This window comes from Acyrthosiphon pisum, chromosome A3 (genome assembly GCF_005508785.2).
Source record: "Acyrthosiphon pisum isolate AL4f chromosome A3, pea_aphid_22Mar2018_4r6ur, whole genome shotgun sequence".
NCBI classification, from domain to species: domain Eukaryota; kingdom Metazoa; phylum Arthropoda; class Insecta; order Hemiptera; family Aphididae; genus Acyrthosiphon; species Acyrthosiphon pisum.
This window is the reverse complement of record NC_042496.1, coordinates 10,580,435-10,597,376: the sequence shown is the minus strand read 5'-3', so window position 1 is coordinate 10,597,376 and position 16,942 is coordinate 10,580,435. Positions and strand designations below refer to the sequence as shown.

At 29.0% G+C, this 16,942-nt stretch overlaps 3 protein-coding genes across 3 annotated transcripts; 2 read left to right on the top strand and 1 right to left on the bottom strand.

The window, feature by feature from the left end:
• The first annotated feature begins 391 nt into the window (after window positions 1–391).
• Window positions 392–3,826, top strand: LOC100162609 (eukaryotic peptide chain release factor GTP-binding subunit). The gene is made up of 3 exons (XM_001947450.5): window positions 392–508; window positions 611–701; window positions 2,974–3,826. The coding sequence occupies exons 1-3, from the start codon at window positions 491–493 to the stop codon at window positions 3,552–3,554; spliced, it is 690 nt and encodes a 229-aa protein (XP_001947485.1). The 5' UTR covers window positions 392–490; the 3' UTR covers window positions 3,555–3,826.
• On the bottom strand, window positions 3,685–8,360 carry LOC100167412 (neurofilament medium polypeptide-like). Its single transcript, XM_001944922.5, has 2 exons — window positions 7,603–8,360; window positions 3,685–5,498 (listed from the first exon to the last, which is right to left on the bottom strand). Exons 1-2 carry the CDS (start codon window positions 7,624–7,626, stop codon window positions 4,407–4,409), a joined length of 1,116 nt encoding a protein of 371 aa, XP_001944957.2. The 5' UTR covers window positions 7,627–8,360; the 3' UTR covers window positions 3,685–4,406.
• Window positions 8,361–14,371: 6,011 nt separating this feature from the next.
• LOC107883313 lies at window positions 14,372–16,225 on the top strand. Its single transcript, XM_016803048.2, has 2 exons — window positions 14,372–15,003; window positions 15,773–16,225. The coding sequence occupies exons 1-2, from the start codon at window positions 14,868–14,870 to the stop codon at window positions 16,201–16,203; spliced, it is 567 nt and encodes a 188-aa protein (XP_016658537.1). The 5' UTR covers window positions 14,372–14,867; the 3' UTR covers window positions 16,204–16,225.
• The last annotated feature ends 717 nt before the right edge of the window (window positions 16,226–16,942 follow it).

Genomic DNA, 16,942 nt, shown 5'->3' with positions numbered 1-16,942 from the left:
TAAACTTCAAGAGTATAATTAAAAAGCACACACATAATTAAAGCACGTACACTATAATAATAGGTCCTTGGTTATTATATAATTCCAATTTATTTAATTTTCAATTCAGTGTTTAAACAAAACTGCACGTTTTATATTTTATTTGTAAGTATCTATAGTTAGTTATTGCTCTCATTGTACTTGCTATTTATGAGTGTTAACTGACTGCTATCCACCAATGTTTGCTGAATGTATGGAGAAGATCTTATGGATAGCCCCGAGGACCAAAAAACCTTGAAAATATCCGGGACTGGTAATATCACTTAGACTTGGATATAAATTATCCATAATAATAATTAATATACCTGAATGGTTCCCTACCTCGTTTGAAATCGACTATATGGCTATAATCACTTATTATATATAAAGGACCGAAAGTCACACTAAAGTTAGTAGTTAGAGTTTACAATCGGTCTGGACATCAGCGAAACTGTACGAGAAAATCTTCATCATGAACTCTTCATTTTACGTGAGCGTCATTTTTTATGAACGATATCCTAAAATCGTTCATCCATACGTCTTTTTACTATTAAAATACTTTGCCTATTACCATATTTTTTTTTTATCTTAGGTAGCTTTGGCGTTGTTGATAGCTGTGGTGATAGCCGACGACTCCAGAAGTAAAAAAGAAGCCATTTATAATCCTTATGGACAAATCACAGGTAAACATGCCACTTTCATATAATAATATAAATAAATTGATAGAAAAAAAATAGCAATATATTCACATCTTTCAAACTTAATGGCTAAACTTTGTTCATAATATCTATAATTTAATATTAGATTCAATGAAGTTAGGTATTACATTATATTATAATGTTTAGGATTAACCTGATGATAGTGTCTTACCATATAGTAAAAACCAAACTCAGGAAAACAGGGAATGAAAGGCTAATGTAAAGTTCTACCACATAAATTATTTACTATCTAATAATATTATAGTTTATATTTTAATACATTTATTGTGATTTTTACGAAAAAATAACATTGTAGATATTTTTAAAGATAAAAGGATTATAACCAGTAATAATACCAAAAATATGATGAGTTTTTTTAGTCATAATAATTATTAGAAAACAATTCTCGTATATATTTATTATTATGAAAATAAACATAACAAAATGGCAATAAGCTAATCGTTTTATGTGTATTTGATACCTATACTGCCAAGTGGCATATGGATATATTTTAATATATTGTACCTATACACTTAATATAAATAAAATTAAATTGTATTTTAAATAAATATTATTTATACTTCACTTTCTGGATGTCTGTTATAAATGAACTGAACGTATTAATAAATATCTAAACAATTATACAAAATCAATTATATAAAATCAAAAACAATTATAAAATTATGAAATAAAATTATCAATACATTTTTTTACAATACTAAAATTAAAACCATTGCCGAGTATTATTATTTACTATTACACTTAGATACTGAGCACCTAGTATAATCTAAGGTACAAGTAATTTTCTCTAAGCTATGTTAGTACCTGTAAACTACATCAATTGTAAATTATGTATGTCAATACATACAACTGATAGGTAACTCGGAAAAATTTGTTTCGTCACAGTTTTTAAAAATGTGTTAAATTAAAAACATAATTTGAGGAATATTTTATATAAACATGTAATTTCAAATACGTAATAAATTCAATACCTACACTTTAATGATCAGTTAAATTATATCGTATACAATACATAGATAGGTACATAAGTACATTTTTATATATGTGTGTGAAGTGTGTGTTACCTACAAGTTCGGGCAGTGGTGATTTTGAGGGGGGAAATCACCCCATCCCCGTTGGGACTTGGTTAATTTCTATCAGTAGGTATGTACATTTTAAATATTAAAAATAATAATTTACGAAAATTAATAACAGTTAATATAAAAAAAGTTTTAAAATATACCTAAAATTTGAATAAAACGTAAGTATGCTTAGCACAGTATTTGGCAGTAGGGATGTATGATAGTTTTAGTGCTAATGTACCCCCTCCCCTCTCTTGGTTATTTATAAATCATTTTCCGCTACAGTAGTTTGATGACATCCATCTTACTAAATAGGCACATATACACATAAATTATTATTCGATTCGGAAGCCTTCTCGTGATTTCATTTCTTCTAATAGAAACGTTACTCTTTTCCGACAATATAAAATTGCACGTGTGGTGAAACTATATTGGATCCAATATACTTCTCAGTTCTCACTCAATTTTTATAATACAATAAAATAACATTGCGGAAATTGGTTTTATCGTCTGCGCTAACGATTGCGCCGATATAGAATGGTACGCAGTTTAATATAATAATGTCGTTTGTCGTTCGAACCCGTAATAGCGTAACGCGCGGTGAGATGTGTTACACGTACACGTTTCAAAAAATAGATCGGACCATGACAGTTCAATGATCATTAATATTACCAACTAGTAGAAATCGACTATGACGGCATCCGAGGGACCAGACCGTGTGGTTAAATAATAAATTGTAAACTGTCTTATATACTAAAACAAAAAATAAACCGTTTTACCTGAAATTCATTTTATACGCTACGAAATCGAAAACATCATTAAATTGCAAATTTGAATTATTTACGTAAAAATAATCTTCACCTACTCGTGAGTTTTTTACCATACTCGTTTAAGACAATCGAATTTTAAAATTCCCAAAACTCATATTATACTATATTTATTACCTGTTTAGGTTAGAATATTTAAATTGGTATTATCAAAAAGTGTTTTACGATCTTAGGTTATAAACATTGAACGTGCACTGTTTGGAATAATTTAGGATGCTTATACATTCTTAACGAATTATGTGCCAGATGCCCTTCAAAAGCATAGTGATCGATACGATTTAACGATTGTCGACGTCATACAAACGTCAAACGAGTTGGAGTCTTGAACGCGATATTTTTGTTTTACAGATGCTAACAAGTATTTAGCTACGGCCGGATACAATAATTACAACAACTATCAACACCTGCCGTACAACAATAATTATCAACAAGCGGCGTATTCGGCGTACAACCAGCAATACTACCAACAACAGCCGTACCAGCGTGTCGGTGGCTATCCGTACAACGGCGACATCGCAACCGGCTATAACCACCAACAACACTACAACCAGTACAACAACTACCCGTACAGCGGCTACCAGCAGTACAGCGGATTCCAGCAGTACCCGTACAACAGTAACCAACAGTACCCGTACAACAGTAACCAGCAACAGTACCCGTACAACAGTAACCAGCAACAGTACCCGTACGGTTACCAAAACGCGTACGGCCACCAACAGAATCCGTTCGGCTACAACAACGCGTACAACTTCAATCAGTTGGTCCGACAGGCGCCCGCTTACCCGAGTTCAGGTGCTCAGGCCATCAGCCCACCTGTGCCACATCCGTTCTATCACGTACCAGGGACGTACTACCCGACCACGACCGAAATTAACAAGCCACCCGCGGCCGCCCCCGTCACAGTCGATCCGAAAAAAACATACAAATGAAAACGTCGAAAACCTTACGAATATTATGATGTCACATTATTATAATATAGTATCATTATAATAAAGTGTTAGGAAATGGAAAAAAAACATTACACACATTATGTAAAACCACGCCACGGTATTATTATTATTATTATTATTATTAATATGCACTTACAATAAATAAATACATCACTTACAGAACAAAACCTAATGCAGCGTGATCATTTCATATTATTTAATATTTTACAAAAACAAAATGTATAACATAGTAATATAATGTTTAATGTATATAACGTTTGTTTTTAAATCAGCCCCATTAATCACTCCTTACCGTTTCCAAATAAACGATTTGAGCCATTTTAAATAATAGGTAAAGTAATCCAATAAGTGTTATAAATTGTAAAAAATTATCATGCCTACGTGATAAACTATGTATGTATACTATAGAAAAATACGTTAAATGTCTTGTTCAGGGTTATGGAAAAACAAATATTATATTTTGTATAATAATATCTACTAATACAGTTCATATCCATACAAACCAAATGCATACACATGTAACCAATACACAAAAAACAAACTGAATCTAATGTTATAAACTATAATAGAAAATGTTCCAATCACTTTGAGATTTATGAAAATATTATGATATATAATATGTCATTGAATAAAATAATTGTTCTGTCCATATTATATATGTGTTGTGTGGACGATTAAAGTTAAGTTTTGTTGAATGGTTAAAAAAGGTTTCTGTCTACCAAAATATCATAGATAAAATAATTATGTACGTAATTCAATAATTCTGATAAAAACTTTGATTGCAATGATTTGATTATTTTTTTTCTTTTATAAAAAGTTACATTTCACTCTTTAAATGTTCTCAATTGATTTTATTTTACTTTCATCGGGAACCTCTTCATCAAAAGGTTCGCTCATTTCGGCTAACCTATGTTCTTCAACATCATCTTCAACTTCTTGGTGAAATGGTCTTTCCGTATCAATTTCTACATCTTCGTTCTCTAGGTTTTCTGCCACATCATAACTATTACTTGATTGAATCAGTTTCACCGGAATATGTGACCCGTAATAGTTCATGGCGGTAGGTATAGGAGCATAATATAATAATCGTTTATGATGCGATTTCTTCGGGTGGTGACAGTGTTCTTTCTTTGGTTTTTTTTTTGGTTTTTTTTTCGGTTTTTTTGGCTTATGTTTTTTATGAACTTTAGGGTCACATGGCTTACATGGTTTGTGTTTCGGCATCGAAGGGTGGTGAGGTTTATGTGGATGCAGTGGCTTGTGTGGATGTGGTGGCTTATGTGGAAGTAGTGGCTTATGTGGATGTAGTGGCTTATGTGGATATGGTGGTTTATGTGAACGGTGATGTTTGTGAGGTATCCAATGGACAGGTACTTGCCGGGCTATTAATATAGGATGGTGCCGATTTCTGACAAGTATACTCAAATCTCTCATAGGCCGTATGATTCTCATAGGTGGACGGCCTTGTTGATCACTTATTGGATCTAATGCTTTATTATGTTCTTTTGGTTTCAACGTCATTATCGACACCTCTTTTACTTTTTTCACTTGCTCGAAATCTTCATTACCATTTTCGGGATCTTCAATTTTTTCGTCATTAAGTCTTTCGAATGAATCCATTTCTTCCTTGTCATTTAGTTTTTCTGGTTTTTCCGGTTCTCCGTAATCATCCATTTCAGGCTCATGAATTTGTTTTGCCATTGATTTTGATGAACTTGTAGGCATCCATACGTCAGATACCTCAGGTTTAAATTCATCCAGAGAATCTATTTCTGGCCCTTGAAGTCCATAACTTCGAGAGCTGAGATCGTCTTGAGTGTCAACTGATTTTGTAGGTAAATTCCTGTTTGAACTATTTTGTTTAGTGTGCTCGTCGTTCAATCTTCGACCGCACGCTAGTGCCGATAACCAGAATAAAGCCAACTGAAAAACATGTCAACGTGATATTTATGATAGATATTCTAATAAGTAGGTAAACACTAAAGAGTATTACAAATAATCTCACAAAGATTACAACAGAATAAGTGTTATTCCGTGTCGCTGAAAAACAAATTATAATTTCTTTACAAATACTAAGAAGGTAGTTAATTAAAAAAGTGCACTATTTTTTTCAATTTAAAAATTTATTTTTAAGTATTTAAAATTTTAGGTATGGATAACTTTTGCAGAGCAAAAATGTTCGACCATATCAAATCATAAGAAAATAAAAATTGACTAAGTAAACTAGTTTGTGTAATATATGTTAAATGGATCACTTTGTACATTATAATGATAATAATTGTTAGCACTAAATAGCAAATACCTACGGTGATTAATTCGATTATTCAAAGATCATAATAATAATTGAAAACAATTCCATATAAATTTTAGAGAATTATTAAAATAAATTTTATAAAAATAAATGTTATCCTCACTTAAATAGTGTTTGAATTTACCGTATAAGTATTTCTATTAAAACTAGTTACGTCATTATTTGAAATTAAAAGCCATAGGTACGTATAATAAATCGATAAATCTATTTTCTTATAACTTTTTACAGTGACGCGGGATATATGATTATTTGAAGCAATATTGCTTCATGTCTGAAATGAGTCGGTGGGTATATAAATATATATATATATAATCGTAAGACCTCAACACAAAAATCATGGCAAATATTATAATTAATAATTATTAATGACCCCTGCTGCTAATTTTGGTTCAATGAAGGGTACGGTGGTAAAAATATTTAAAATATACAATATGCTTCAAAGCCTCCACAATTTCGCGCCGCCACTGACTTTTTACTATTCAATAAAAAAAAGTAGGTAAGTGGATGTCGCTCTGCTATACAGTAGATTACAAGTGAGCCATTGTATAAGACTTGAATTCAATGATATAATATCATTGTATAAGAAAAACGATTTTGAGCGGAGACGGTTTGTCATTCTGGATATTTTATATTGTTATTATTTATTTTATCATGTAATTTGAATTACTATTATAATATTATAATTTTTTATTCGTTTCTATGGTGATAAACAAAGCGTTTGAAATTAAAATCCCATTTTTAGCGGTTTTTCGTAATTTTTCGGTGGTTTTTCCCGTGGCATTTATTGAGAAAATCGAAAATGACCTTTATAAAGTACCATCTTGGTCCAATTTGCTAAAAGATAAGGTACTACCTATATGTTGAAATAGAAGCACTCCCTCTGGTAAAAATTTTGTATACAGGATATAAAAAAAAAACTGTATTTTGTTATTAAAATAAAGCCGTGGAAACACTGTATATATTTGAATTTACGATTATCAATAATAGAGAGTTTTTGCACAACGCCGGTAAAACACTCCGGTAAAAATAACGTTCGGTTAAATTATACGGTAATGTATTAACAATGTATTGTAATAAAAGTTTTTGCATTACCGGATATATAATATTTCGTTAAAATATTTTATCACATTGTAAATTGTTACCATAACAAATATTAACCATTGACATATAAACAGGTTTATGACTGTAACCTTTTTGATATCAACATTTTAGATTCGTAAAAAGCGGGATACCAAAAACCGGTGACTTACAAAGAAAACAGCTGTAATCACCAGCGTAACTTTGACCAGTCACAGACTAGAGAATATAACCGATTGATGAGATATAATCGATAATAACCAGCAATACGGTGCCCGTTAAAATAATTAAAATAACCGATTACGATAATCAAATAACCGTACCGATATTTGGTGCGCATGCGCAAAGGCTTGTTTTGGTAAATAACGTTAACGGGTTCATACGTTATTTTTAACCGGCGTTGTGCAAAAACTCTCTAATACTAATGAATTATGATTGGTAGTACATTGTTTTAGATAAATATAAACATAATATTATATACCTATTTTCCATTAGTTTATCATAGTTTTATAAAATTATTATAAGTACCTATTTGTTTATGAAGGTAGATATTTTGAAAATAATGAATTAATCATTATAATAATGACATAATTCATAGTTAGGTACATAGAAAATCTAAATATTTTTATTTATACTTACCAATCGTTTTGTATCCATCGTCATGCACGGTATTCATGACGACAATTCGATTTCGACTCGGATGCACATGATGCTTTTGACACAAACACTGTTCGTAAACTGTCATTTTGATCGACGAATAAATCCTCAACATATGCGGGTTATATTCCACCTCCACCGCATGAAATGAACCGTGTCACACTAATTGTACAAAGTTTTGGTTTTCGGTTTTGGTTTGTTTTTACACACGCATTTCCCAATATTATGTCACGTTATCGGTCGCTCGGTATCGTGACTACGACGTTTTGGTTGTTTTTATTCTTGTGCTGGAAAAAAAAATCAATAACAAGTGATGTAACTCAGTAGCACTGGTAATCGGAACGAAATAGTGATCGTTTTAATTACAGGAAGTTGTGAAATCGTTCACTGGACGATGGTGTGAAAATAAGGGCACGTTTACGTTGGAGAATCATTTTACCGAATACAGTATAGGTACCTAGTTTCAGGTCACGGTCAATAGTGGATATTCACTTGGGTAATGTGCAGGCCGGTTAACTGTGAAAACGAGGGTCTTTAAGGAAAACTGAAATCGATACAGGACAGACATTAGTAATTATAGAATACCAATTAATAGTGTGTAAAAATATATGATTTAATGGAAGCGAACATTTTGAGTTTCAACCACGTTATTTTTATAGTGACCCCAAAAATGACATGAACGTTGAACAAACACACTTTATGCATTTGTATGTATGGCTTTTTCTTTCTTTTCGAATCCATTTACGCAATGAATACTACCACTCGTTCTTAAAACATACTTATGAATATAGAGTACTAGATTCAATTGCAAAATATATAGGTATTTAAAAGTGAATAAAAGCACGACAACTTTAAACTTCTAAAACGTTCTTTACCATAAATGCATAGGAAATACGAATTGAAGCAAACAATAATAATTTTTTTTTTATACGATTGAAAATTATTATGAAGAAACTTTTGTAATTTAACTTTTTTTTTAATGTATAATATGAGTTTACACACTCATAAAAAAGCCTAAAAACTTTTTGTTTTCTGTAAAAAAAACATGATACTTATATGAAACATATTTTTATATATTCTTAAATATTGTGTATTAATATGTATTCACGTCATGTATATATGAATGAAGTGGCCTAGCTAGGATTATGAAGTGGTGGTGGGGGGGGGGTTAAACACCCAAAAACTCCATGGCTATGCCATCGTATGTATGTATGTATGTATGTATATTATATTATAATGAATTTATGCCATTGATGGATATTTATTTCAAAGCAAACCATTAATCAACATACAATTATTAATCAATGCTGACTTTCTTTTAATTTTATAACAGTAATATTCTAATACTATCTATTATTTTAACAATATTTTTAAATATTAAGGGACAAAGTACATCTATTTATATAGGTTTTACATCTCAATATTGTTATATGCATAGTTATATGATTTAATAGGTAGTTTAATATTTTTAATAATATTTTAATGTTTGTATGATGTAAAATTGTATTGCGTTATGTCTAATGACCTATCACATTTAGACTTGCACTTTAGTGGCTTCTTTTAGTTTTAGTAAGCCCTATGCATAATTGCATATATACGAGTAGGTACATAAGTACATTATCAACAATATACATACAGATACATTGTGCCATTTTTGAATTTAGATGACTGGTCCCAGTTCATATTTAGAAAATAATTTATAATTTCATAACAAATTGATAAGTGTTTAAATCAAGTTGGACATGTGCGTCATTCGTCATTGATTCTTCCTATTTTATAAATTCAAGCCCAGTTACTTCAGTTAATTTATAATAAAAGTATTAATAAAATATTATACATAGGTACGTTTTATACACATAATATGCATAATATGGCATAGTGTATAGGTACACAAAGTCACAAAACATTTATATTCATGCCTCATATAATATTGTATCTGTAATCTATGGTCTAGCTGCCTATAATGTCTATAATATAAGTAATAAGTATACATATTTTACTGTAAGTATTTATAGTTCCATAACGAATTTATTTTAAATTAAATAATGAAATATGCTCATATCATTGTGGAGAAAATATTTGTCTTATTAGGTACATGAATATTGAGAATAATAAATAATTATTCATGAATTTAAAACCCCTTCAAAATTGATTTTATTTCATAAGAATTATAGAACTGGGTGAAAGACGTTTTCAAATCTTTACAACACCAATCTCATTAACACTTGTGGTGATTTATTATTATTAGCTAACCCACAAACATTTTGTGGTTTGACTGAATTGTGTATATTTTGTGTGTTGGTTTAGGATAGGGTAACCATGGTACTCACATTCGTGTGATCGGAATGTTTTACACGCGTCATTAATTTGGGTTCCGCTATGAAAAAAATTCAATTCACAATAGGTTAACGATAAATATTCTAATGATATTTATTATTTAATGAATATCGTCGTACTTTTCCACGATACATTAATATATATCATGAAGACATTTAAAAAAAAAAAAAATTAAAAAAAATTATTCCTCACTTATTAAATTATTGATGGGAAATAAATAATAGTAATCAGAATCAAGAATAATAACCCATTGTAAATTAGCTTTAACTATTTCGCTCAGAATGTAAAAAAAATACACAGGTACAATAGTAATGTACCTATGTATGGTATATTACTATATTAATAATATAACTTTATAAAATACATTATTTTAGTCTTTGTAATTTTATAATACAGATGCCTAGACACTATTATGTATAGTACATTAGTTGGTACCTAATAATGAGATCATAATGTACGTAATGATGTAACTCAAAAAACACAATAATTTAAATTTTATAATTTTATTTTACAACTAACATTAGATGGGATTTTAAAGTGTATTGGGTTATATGAACGAATTTAAATTTAAATTGGTTAAGCTTTAAGTTTTTCAATATTTATAACATTTTTGTTAAACGAAAAAGTTTAAAGATTGTAAAAGTAGCATGTATTTTATTTACCCATGTATTATCTATAGAATATGACTATATATATATTAAACAAATCTTATATCATATAATATATACCTGTAATTATTTAAATGAAATTATAATAATAGCAACAGAAACTTTTTCATTACGATAAAATACTAAAATGTTTGTTTTTGTAATAAAGAAATTGGATATTACAAACTATTATTGACACTAAAATTAAATAAACGTAGATTTTTTTTTTTGTTTTTGTTGGTAGGGGGGGGGAACACGTGTGTGTTTGTTTTGGCAGAATTTTTGATTTGGGCACCCATAGGTATCTGCCATGCCCGGTTGGTTCTTGTTCTCCGGAAACCGTGACGTGCCCGAAGAAAAATGCCGACCATGGCCGAGGTATCAAACCAGCGTCGGTGAGCGTCGCAACCGGCGCTTTAGTCGCCACTCCGTCCCCCGTAGATTGTTTATAATAATGTAAAAGCCAAAAGGGATAAAATATATTATATATTAGGTATGATTTATGATCCTTTTTATAATAATTTTAAAAACCGAGGAAGTTATTCTGCTTTAAACAGTTAGAGTAGAGTGTACTTCGTCATTGAGTAGGTCATTGTAATGTGTAATATGCTACATTTGAATTAAACGATTCTGTGTGAAGACCGTTGTCGGCCTGTCAGCTGTCACTGTGTATTTCTAAGGATATATTTTTTAATTTAATCTTCTATTTATATAATACTATAATAAGTAATGCGGTAGGTTAAAAAAAATATCGTTATTATAATATTATCTTCTGCAGTTATCAGAATTTGGACTTCAAATGCTCATAAAAATGAACGCGACGGTACACTAATTTTTTTTTTTAATTCTAGTTAGTAATTCTAGTAAGAACAACTTATCAGGAATCTTATATAAAATATACAAGTATTTTTAGTTAATAAAATTAAAAACTATGTACGTTTGTATATTATCTGTAAAATAACTATCAAATTTGAAAAAAAAAAAAAAACTACAAAAATACGTACACATCATTCGTAAAACACATATAGTCATCGCTCCGGTTAGAATTTAATAATGAAAGATTTTCATTCTTATGTTTTGAACTGGTAGGTAATAAAGTTTAATCTAATGTTAAAGTTGCTATTTTTATAAATTTTAATTTATAAGTCATAATTTTTCTTTGTCTAACTATTTTCAAGACTTATCATTTCAATTTTTTTTTTTTTAATAGTACTGAGAGAGTTTGTGTGGCGGCCCAAGAGTTCTTAATTACATTATAAGTACATAAATATACAGTATTTATGGTAAATATTTAGTAAAGTAGTACAATAAGAAGGAATATAAAGTATAAAAAGTGGAAAAAAATTTTATTGAACGTATATATGAGATGGAAAGTTATTAAATATAGACATAATATTATAGTAAATGTTATTGCATCAATAGATTAAGAAAATCAAGTATAATATTATTGTTTAATAAATGTCTATACTGCTACTACAACTTTAAAAGGTTCATTAACAATAAAGTATTGTTGTTCAATGTCTATACTAAATTTAAATAATAGTTTTATTTTTGGTATTGTGGAGTGATAATAGCACAAAGTTTCAAAATATGCATATTTTGTACACATTTAAAAATAAATTCTTTAACCAATCGAAATAAACCAATATTTAATTTGATATTTTTATATTTTACATAATAGGCTAATAATACAATTTAGTATTTACTATTTATTAAGTCTAAATATTTGAAAAATAAGTGCTTTATATATTTATTTAAAGGGCTTATCTTAAATATAATTTTCAGTTTATTATGATTTGGATTAAACTTAATAAAAATAAATAACAATAAGATTATATATGTTATTTAAATGATTCATAAATGTTTCCATAAATTATTATCACTATATGCACTGTCCTGTTTTATTCATAATATTCATAACCTTATTCCAACTTAATATACTTTATTTTCTTCACAATATGTTTGTTATTTTTTTCGGTCATGTGTGCAGGTAAAACACTAAAACATGCAAAAAAATGTTGAAGAAAAATAAAAATAAAATTGAAAAAGAACACGTCATTATAAAACCAATACCTTAATCGTCCTGCTCAGAATTAAATACATAACTGATTTAATTTCTCTAGAAATGTTTGAAAACATTTATTTTATTATACATAAGACAATTTTTTTAAATAATCTAACATGGTATTTAATCAGCACCAATTGAGCCAAGTGTTTCTGGATTTGAATATTTAAATTAAGTTGTATAATGCATATTATAAATAATGCTATTATATCAGCTTGTATTATCAATTTTAGGTTTAAAATATATTTGAATAATACATCATTTTTTACACTTTTCTAAGTATATACAATTTTTACAATTATTACTTATTAGTTATTCAAATATATGTTATGTCTATTAATCAAATAAATTTACCATCTTTTATACATTTTATAAATGTAATGGTAATCTCGTATATTGCATGAGAAATAATCATAAAAAATAAATTATTATAATATTATTACCTATTCGGTAATATATATTATATATATGTACATAATATAATATATACGTACTATTATATAGGTATAAAGTTTATACTATAAAACCTGTAATCAAAAAATAAGTAAAATTCTACTGCAATTTACCTAATCAATCTACAATAAACATATTTACAGTTGGTAATAAAAAAAAGATGAGCGAAGTAGTTAAATAGATATGTTTCAACTATTTTCAAATATTTATTAAATAAAAGATAAAATTGTAATTATTATTGTCCTACACATGGAAATAAATTTTTCATGCGTATAGGAGAGCAAAATAATTCTTTTCCGAAAAATGGGATAGTATAATATAATAAATAGTCATTTAATTTACAAACTAAAATAATTATGTCTCGAACATAATAATATATCAAATTACTAATATTAGTAATATTAAATATTAAGTATTTATGAGACCACTCACAATAACCATTTAAAGTTCTAGTTTCGATATTATATAAAGATACAATATTGGTTCAGCCTCAAATTTATAAAATTCTACTTCTCTTAGCACAATTCATTTTATTGTTAAGAATCTATGAACTGCACGATTAAAATTGCATAAAAATATCATATCATTTTTATGATGTTTTTACGGTGACTTTTTTTCTTGATTTATATAGAAAAATATATAAAGACGACGGATAAATTGTTAAAAAATAAATAAAAATATACGATACTATAATAATATTATAGTTATTACTTATTGTATAGGTATATGTATCGAATAAATTCACATTTCAGAATAATTTGACATAATAATATTATTTATGAGAGAGAAACAATCATAATATTAAATGTACTGATAAACCCCGATTTAGGAAATCCGAAAAGTAAATTTAAAGTAATCTTTACTATTCTTGGATACACTGTGATGGATATATTTTATTAAATTTCGACAATGTAGCGAACGGTCTTACGGTTGAACGAACAAATAACAACAAATTCAATCTCACGCGAGTAATTTTAAGCCAGGTGCTATAAAAGCATAATATTATGCTGTATAGAAATGTAGAAAACAAAAGTGACAGGATAAGATAGTTTAGAAAAATATTAAAATATTTTGATTGGCAACAAGTTGGTTTAAAATATAAAAATAATAAACATAACTGTCGCAGTGGCTATTGACGCATTTTTTTCAATGGATAACAATGAAACTCTCCAATATTGTTTAATATAAAGTATAAGCATGTATAAACCCTCTAAACTTAAATAATATAAAATAATACGTACATGTGAAATCTCAATATGTAAATGACGATCATAAACTTGATTCGAGTCTGTGTGGCATATGATATTGTTTTGTGTTTTGGAATCATCTGGTCGGCGCCACTACTTGCGTATAAATAGGTAACAAAGAAAATTAAACGGCGGTCTCATGAAGCAAAAACAATCCGGAAAACGTGTTCCGGTTTACGTCGAAATTGCAAAGACGCGACGATAACGACAATGACGATAAAAATATGCTGTACAAAAATATTATAGTATATTTGGGTCTTGAAAACCTTACTCGGATGAACGCGAACAATCAATCGAATTGGCCAACGAACCGTTTCGGGCGCATCGAACGGCATTGGGATCGTACGGCTATACAGTAACAAAATACACACTGCAGGTACACGAAGCCGACCTTGGGCGCGTTTTCACCGAGCCTGTGTCGAGGGCACTTCCGGTCTCGGTGTCAGATAAATATCCATCAATCTGGAGGATTTCAATCAAGTCACTCGAGTCACCGCAATGATGTTCCAGCGGATCGCAGCTCTTCTGATCGTCGGATCCGGCGCGTCAACCGCGTTCGTCCACTCCACCAACCAGCAGTCCAGCCATCAGTCCAACCATAAATCGGAATCTAGTTACAGCAGTAGTTCGTCACGTGAGTTTTGGATATTTCTGAACCATTTTTTAAGTCCAGTAAAATATATTGACACTTGCCTACGTACTGAAGTGTTTCTTCGAACGAGTTGCATCGTTGACAAACGCGTTTCCGCCGTATCAGTTTTTGTAGAGCGCTTTGATTTCAATTAACGCCCCCTCTCCACCCTTACTAAAGAATTAATATTATTCTTGCGTGACTGATTATAATCTACTTAAGTTTTGCCCGACGAATATTCATTAAATTTCCATAAACACCCTTAATGCTCGGTAAAACCTCTTTATACCATAAAACAAAAAAAAAATAATAACAAATAAGATAACCCTAAAAACACAATATTCTAATGACCGACAAACGTTTTAGATTTATTACACATTCTGATACAAAAATATTCACACGCTTGACTTTGGTGTTATCAAATAAATAATAATTTTCATTTTTAAATTGTCAATTTATTATTTTTGTTGATAAATATTTATGCAACTGTGATATACTAACTGTGAGTAAAGTTTGTAGACATTTTAAAAAATGCATACCTAGTGAAAAAATGCTAACTATATTATGAATACTTATATTATATCAACATTTCTATGAATATTTTGAATTTAATTTGAATTGGGTGTACTTAAAATGTCTGTGAAGTAATATCATTTGCTTACCCATAGTTGCTTATATAGTACCCTACCAATTATAATTTAATTGTTAATTATTATTTGTTAATTTAATATTGGATATATTATTATCCTGATAATTTTTGTTTTAATTGTAGGTAATGGTGGTCATTCATATAGTTACATCAGCCAATCAGCTCACGGCCCAGGTTATAGTTACAGTTACAGTCACTCCGATGGCGGATCACCATTGTTTTTACCTGAGTACGCTTCTGGATATCATTCATACACACCTCTATTCATTCCATCAATCGATTTTGATCTAGACTTTGATTTGGATGATGATCTAGATACTGATCTAGATTTCTACATTGATACAGACTTAGATTTAGACATAGATTTGGATTTTCCGGGCATTGAATACGGACTCGGTTACATTGGAAAATACGGACACTGGTATAGAAAACCAAAATACGGAATTTCCAAGTTATACCACAGCATCGATCTAGATTTTTTGAATTATGGAGGAAATTACGGATACGATCATTTAGGACCTTCACATTTTGGATCACTTAATTTTTTCAAATAAATATATTAGTCAAAGTAGTAAATTATACTGTTTATTTATTAATTATAATAAGTACCTATTTAATAATTTATTTAGTATGGTAACATATCATTAGGTTTATCATGATCTTACATGTTTGCTAACATATAGACTTTTAGAATTTTGAACATGGTTTAATAGACATCATGGTGGCTTCAGGCTTGAAATAAACGATTATTTACAAACAAACCTTTAAATCAATTTGTATTGTTTAATTTTACCATATAAATCAGTAGATATCAACTATTTTGTGCAACTAATATCATAATAAGTATAATAAGTATATTATTATACTACTTATATTAGCATGTTATGAAATAAATTTAATGGATCATTTGAGAAAATAATTTTGTAATTGAATCCATAATTGAAAAAAAATAATACGAATAAGAATATTGACAATTAGAATGCGGTAACAGGAGATAAATTATCTTACATATCAGAATTTGCAACTATGTACTATGCTAATATATTAGTATGTAAATCTAGAAAATAGTACAATGACCATAAAATATATTGTGTGACAAATTTTAAAAATACGAGCGATTATACAAATATATTATTATATTGTTATATACAAGGCATAACGTAGTAGGTACGTAGGTACTACATAAGACATTAAATAATATATTATGTAATTGTATACGGTGTATACCTAACATGAGAATACTCGCGGCTATCATCAATGTCAATGGATTTGCGAGTTAATTTTAGCCATACA

What these genes read in the sequence shown, in the direction of transcription:
- LOC107883313 (XM_016803048.2), top strand. Translation starts at nt 14,868, where the DNA reads ATGATGTTCCAGCGGATCGCAGCTCTTCTGATCGTCGGATCCGGCGCG. An exon ending in TTACAGCAGTAGTTCGTCAC is followed by an intron (nt 15,004 to 15,772) that starts GTGAGTTTTGGA and finishes TTTTAATTGTAG; the next exon opens with GTAATGGTGGTCATTCATAT.
- LOC100162609 (XM_001947450.5), top strand. An exon ending in TCCTTATGGACAAATCACAG is followed by an intron (nt 702 to 2,973) that starts GTAAACATGCCA and finishes TTTGTTTTACAG; the next exon opens with ATGCTAACAAGTATTTAGCT.
- LOC100167412 (XM_001944922.5), bottom strand. Translation starts at nt 7,626, where the DNA reads ATGACGATGGATACAAAACGATTG. An exon ending in CGATGGATACAAAACGATTG is followed by an intron (nt 5,499 to 7,602) that starts GTAAGTATAAAT and finishes CATGTTTTTCAG; the next exon opens with TTGGCTTTATTCTGGTTATC.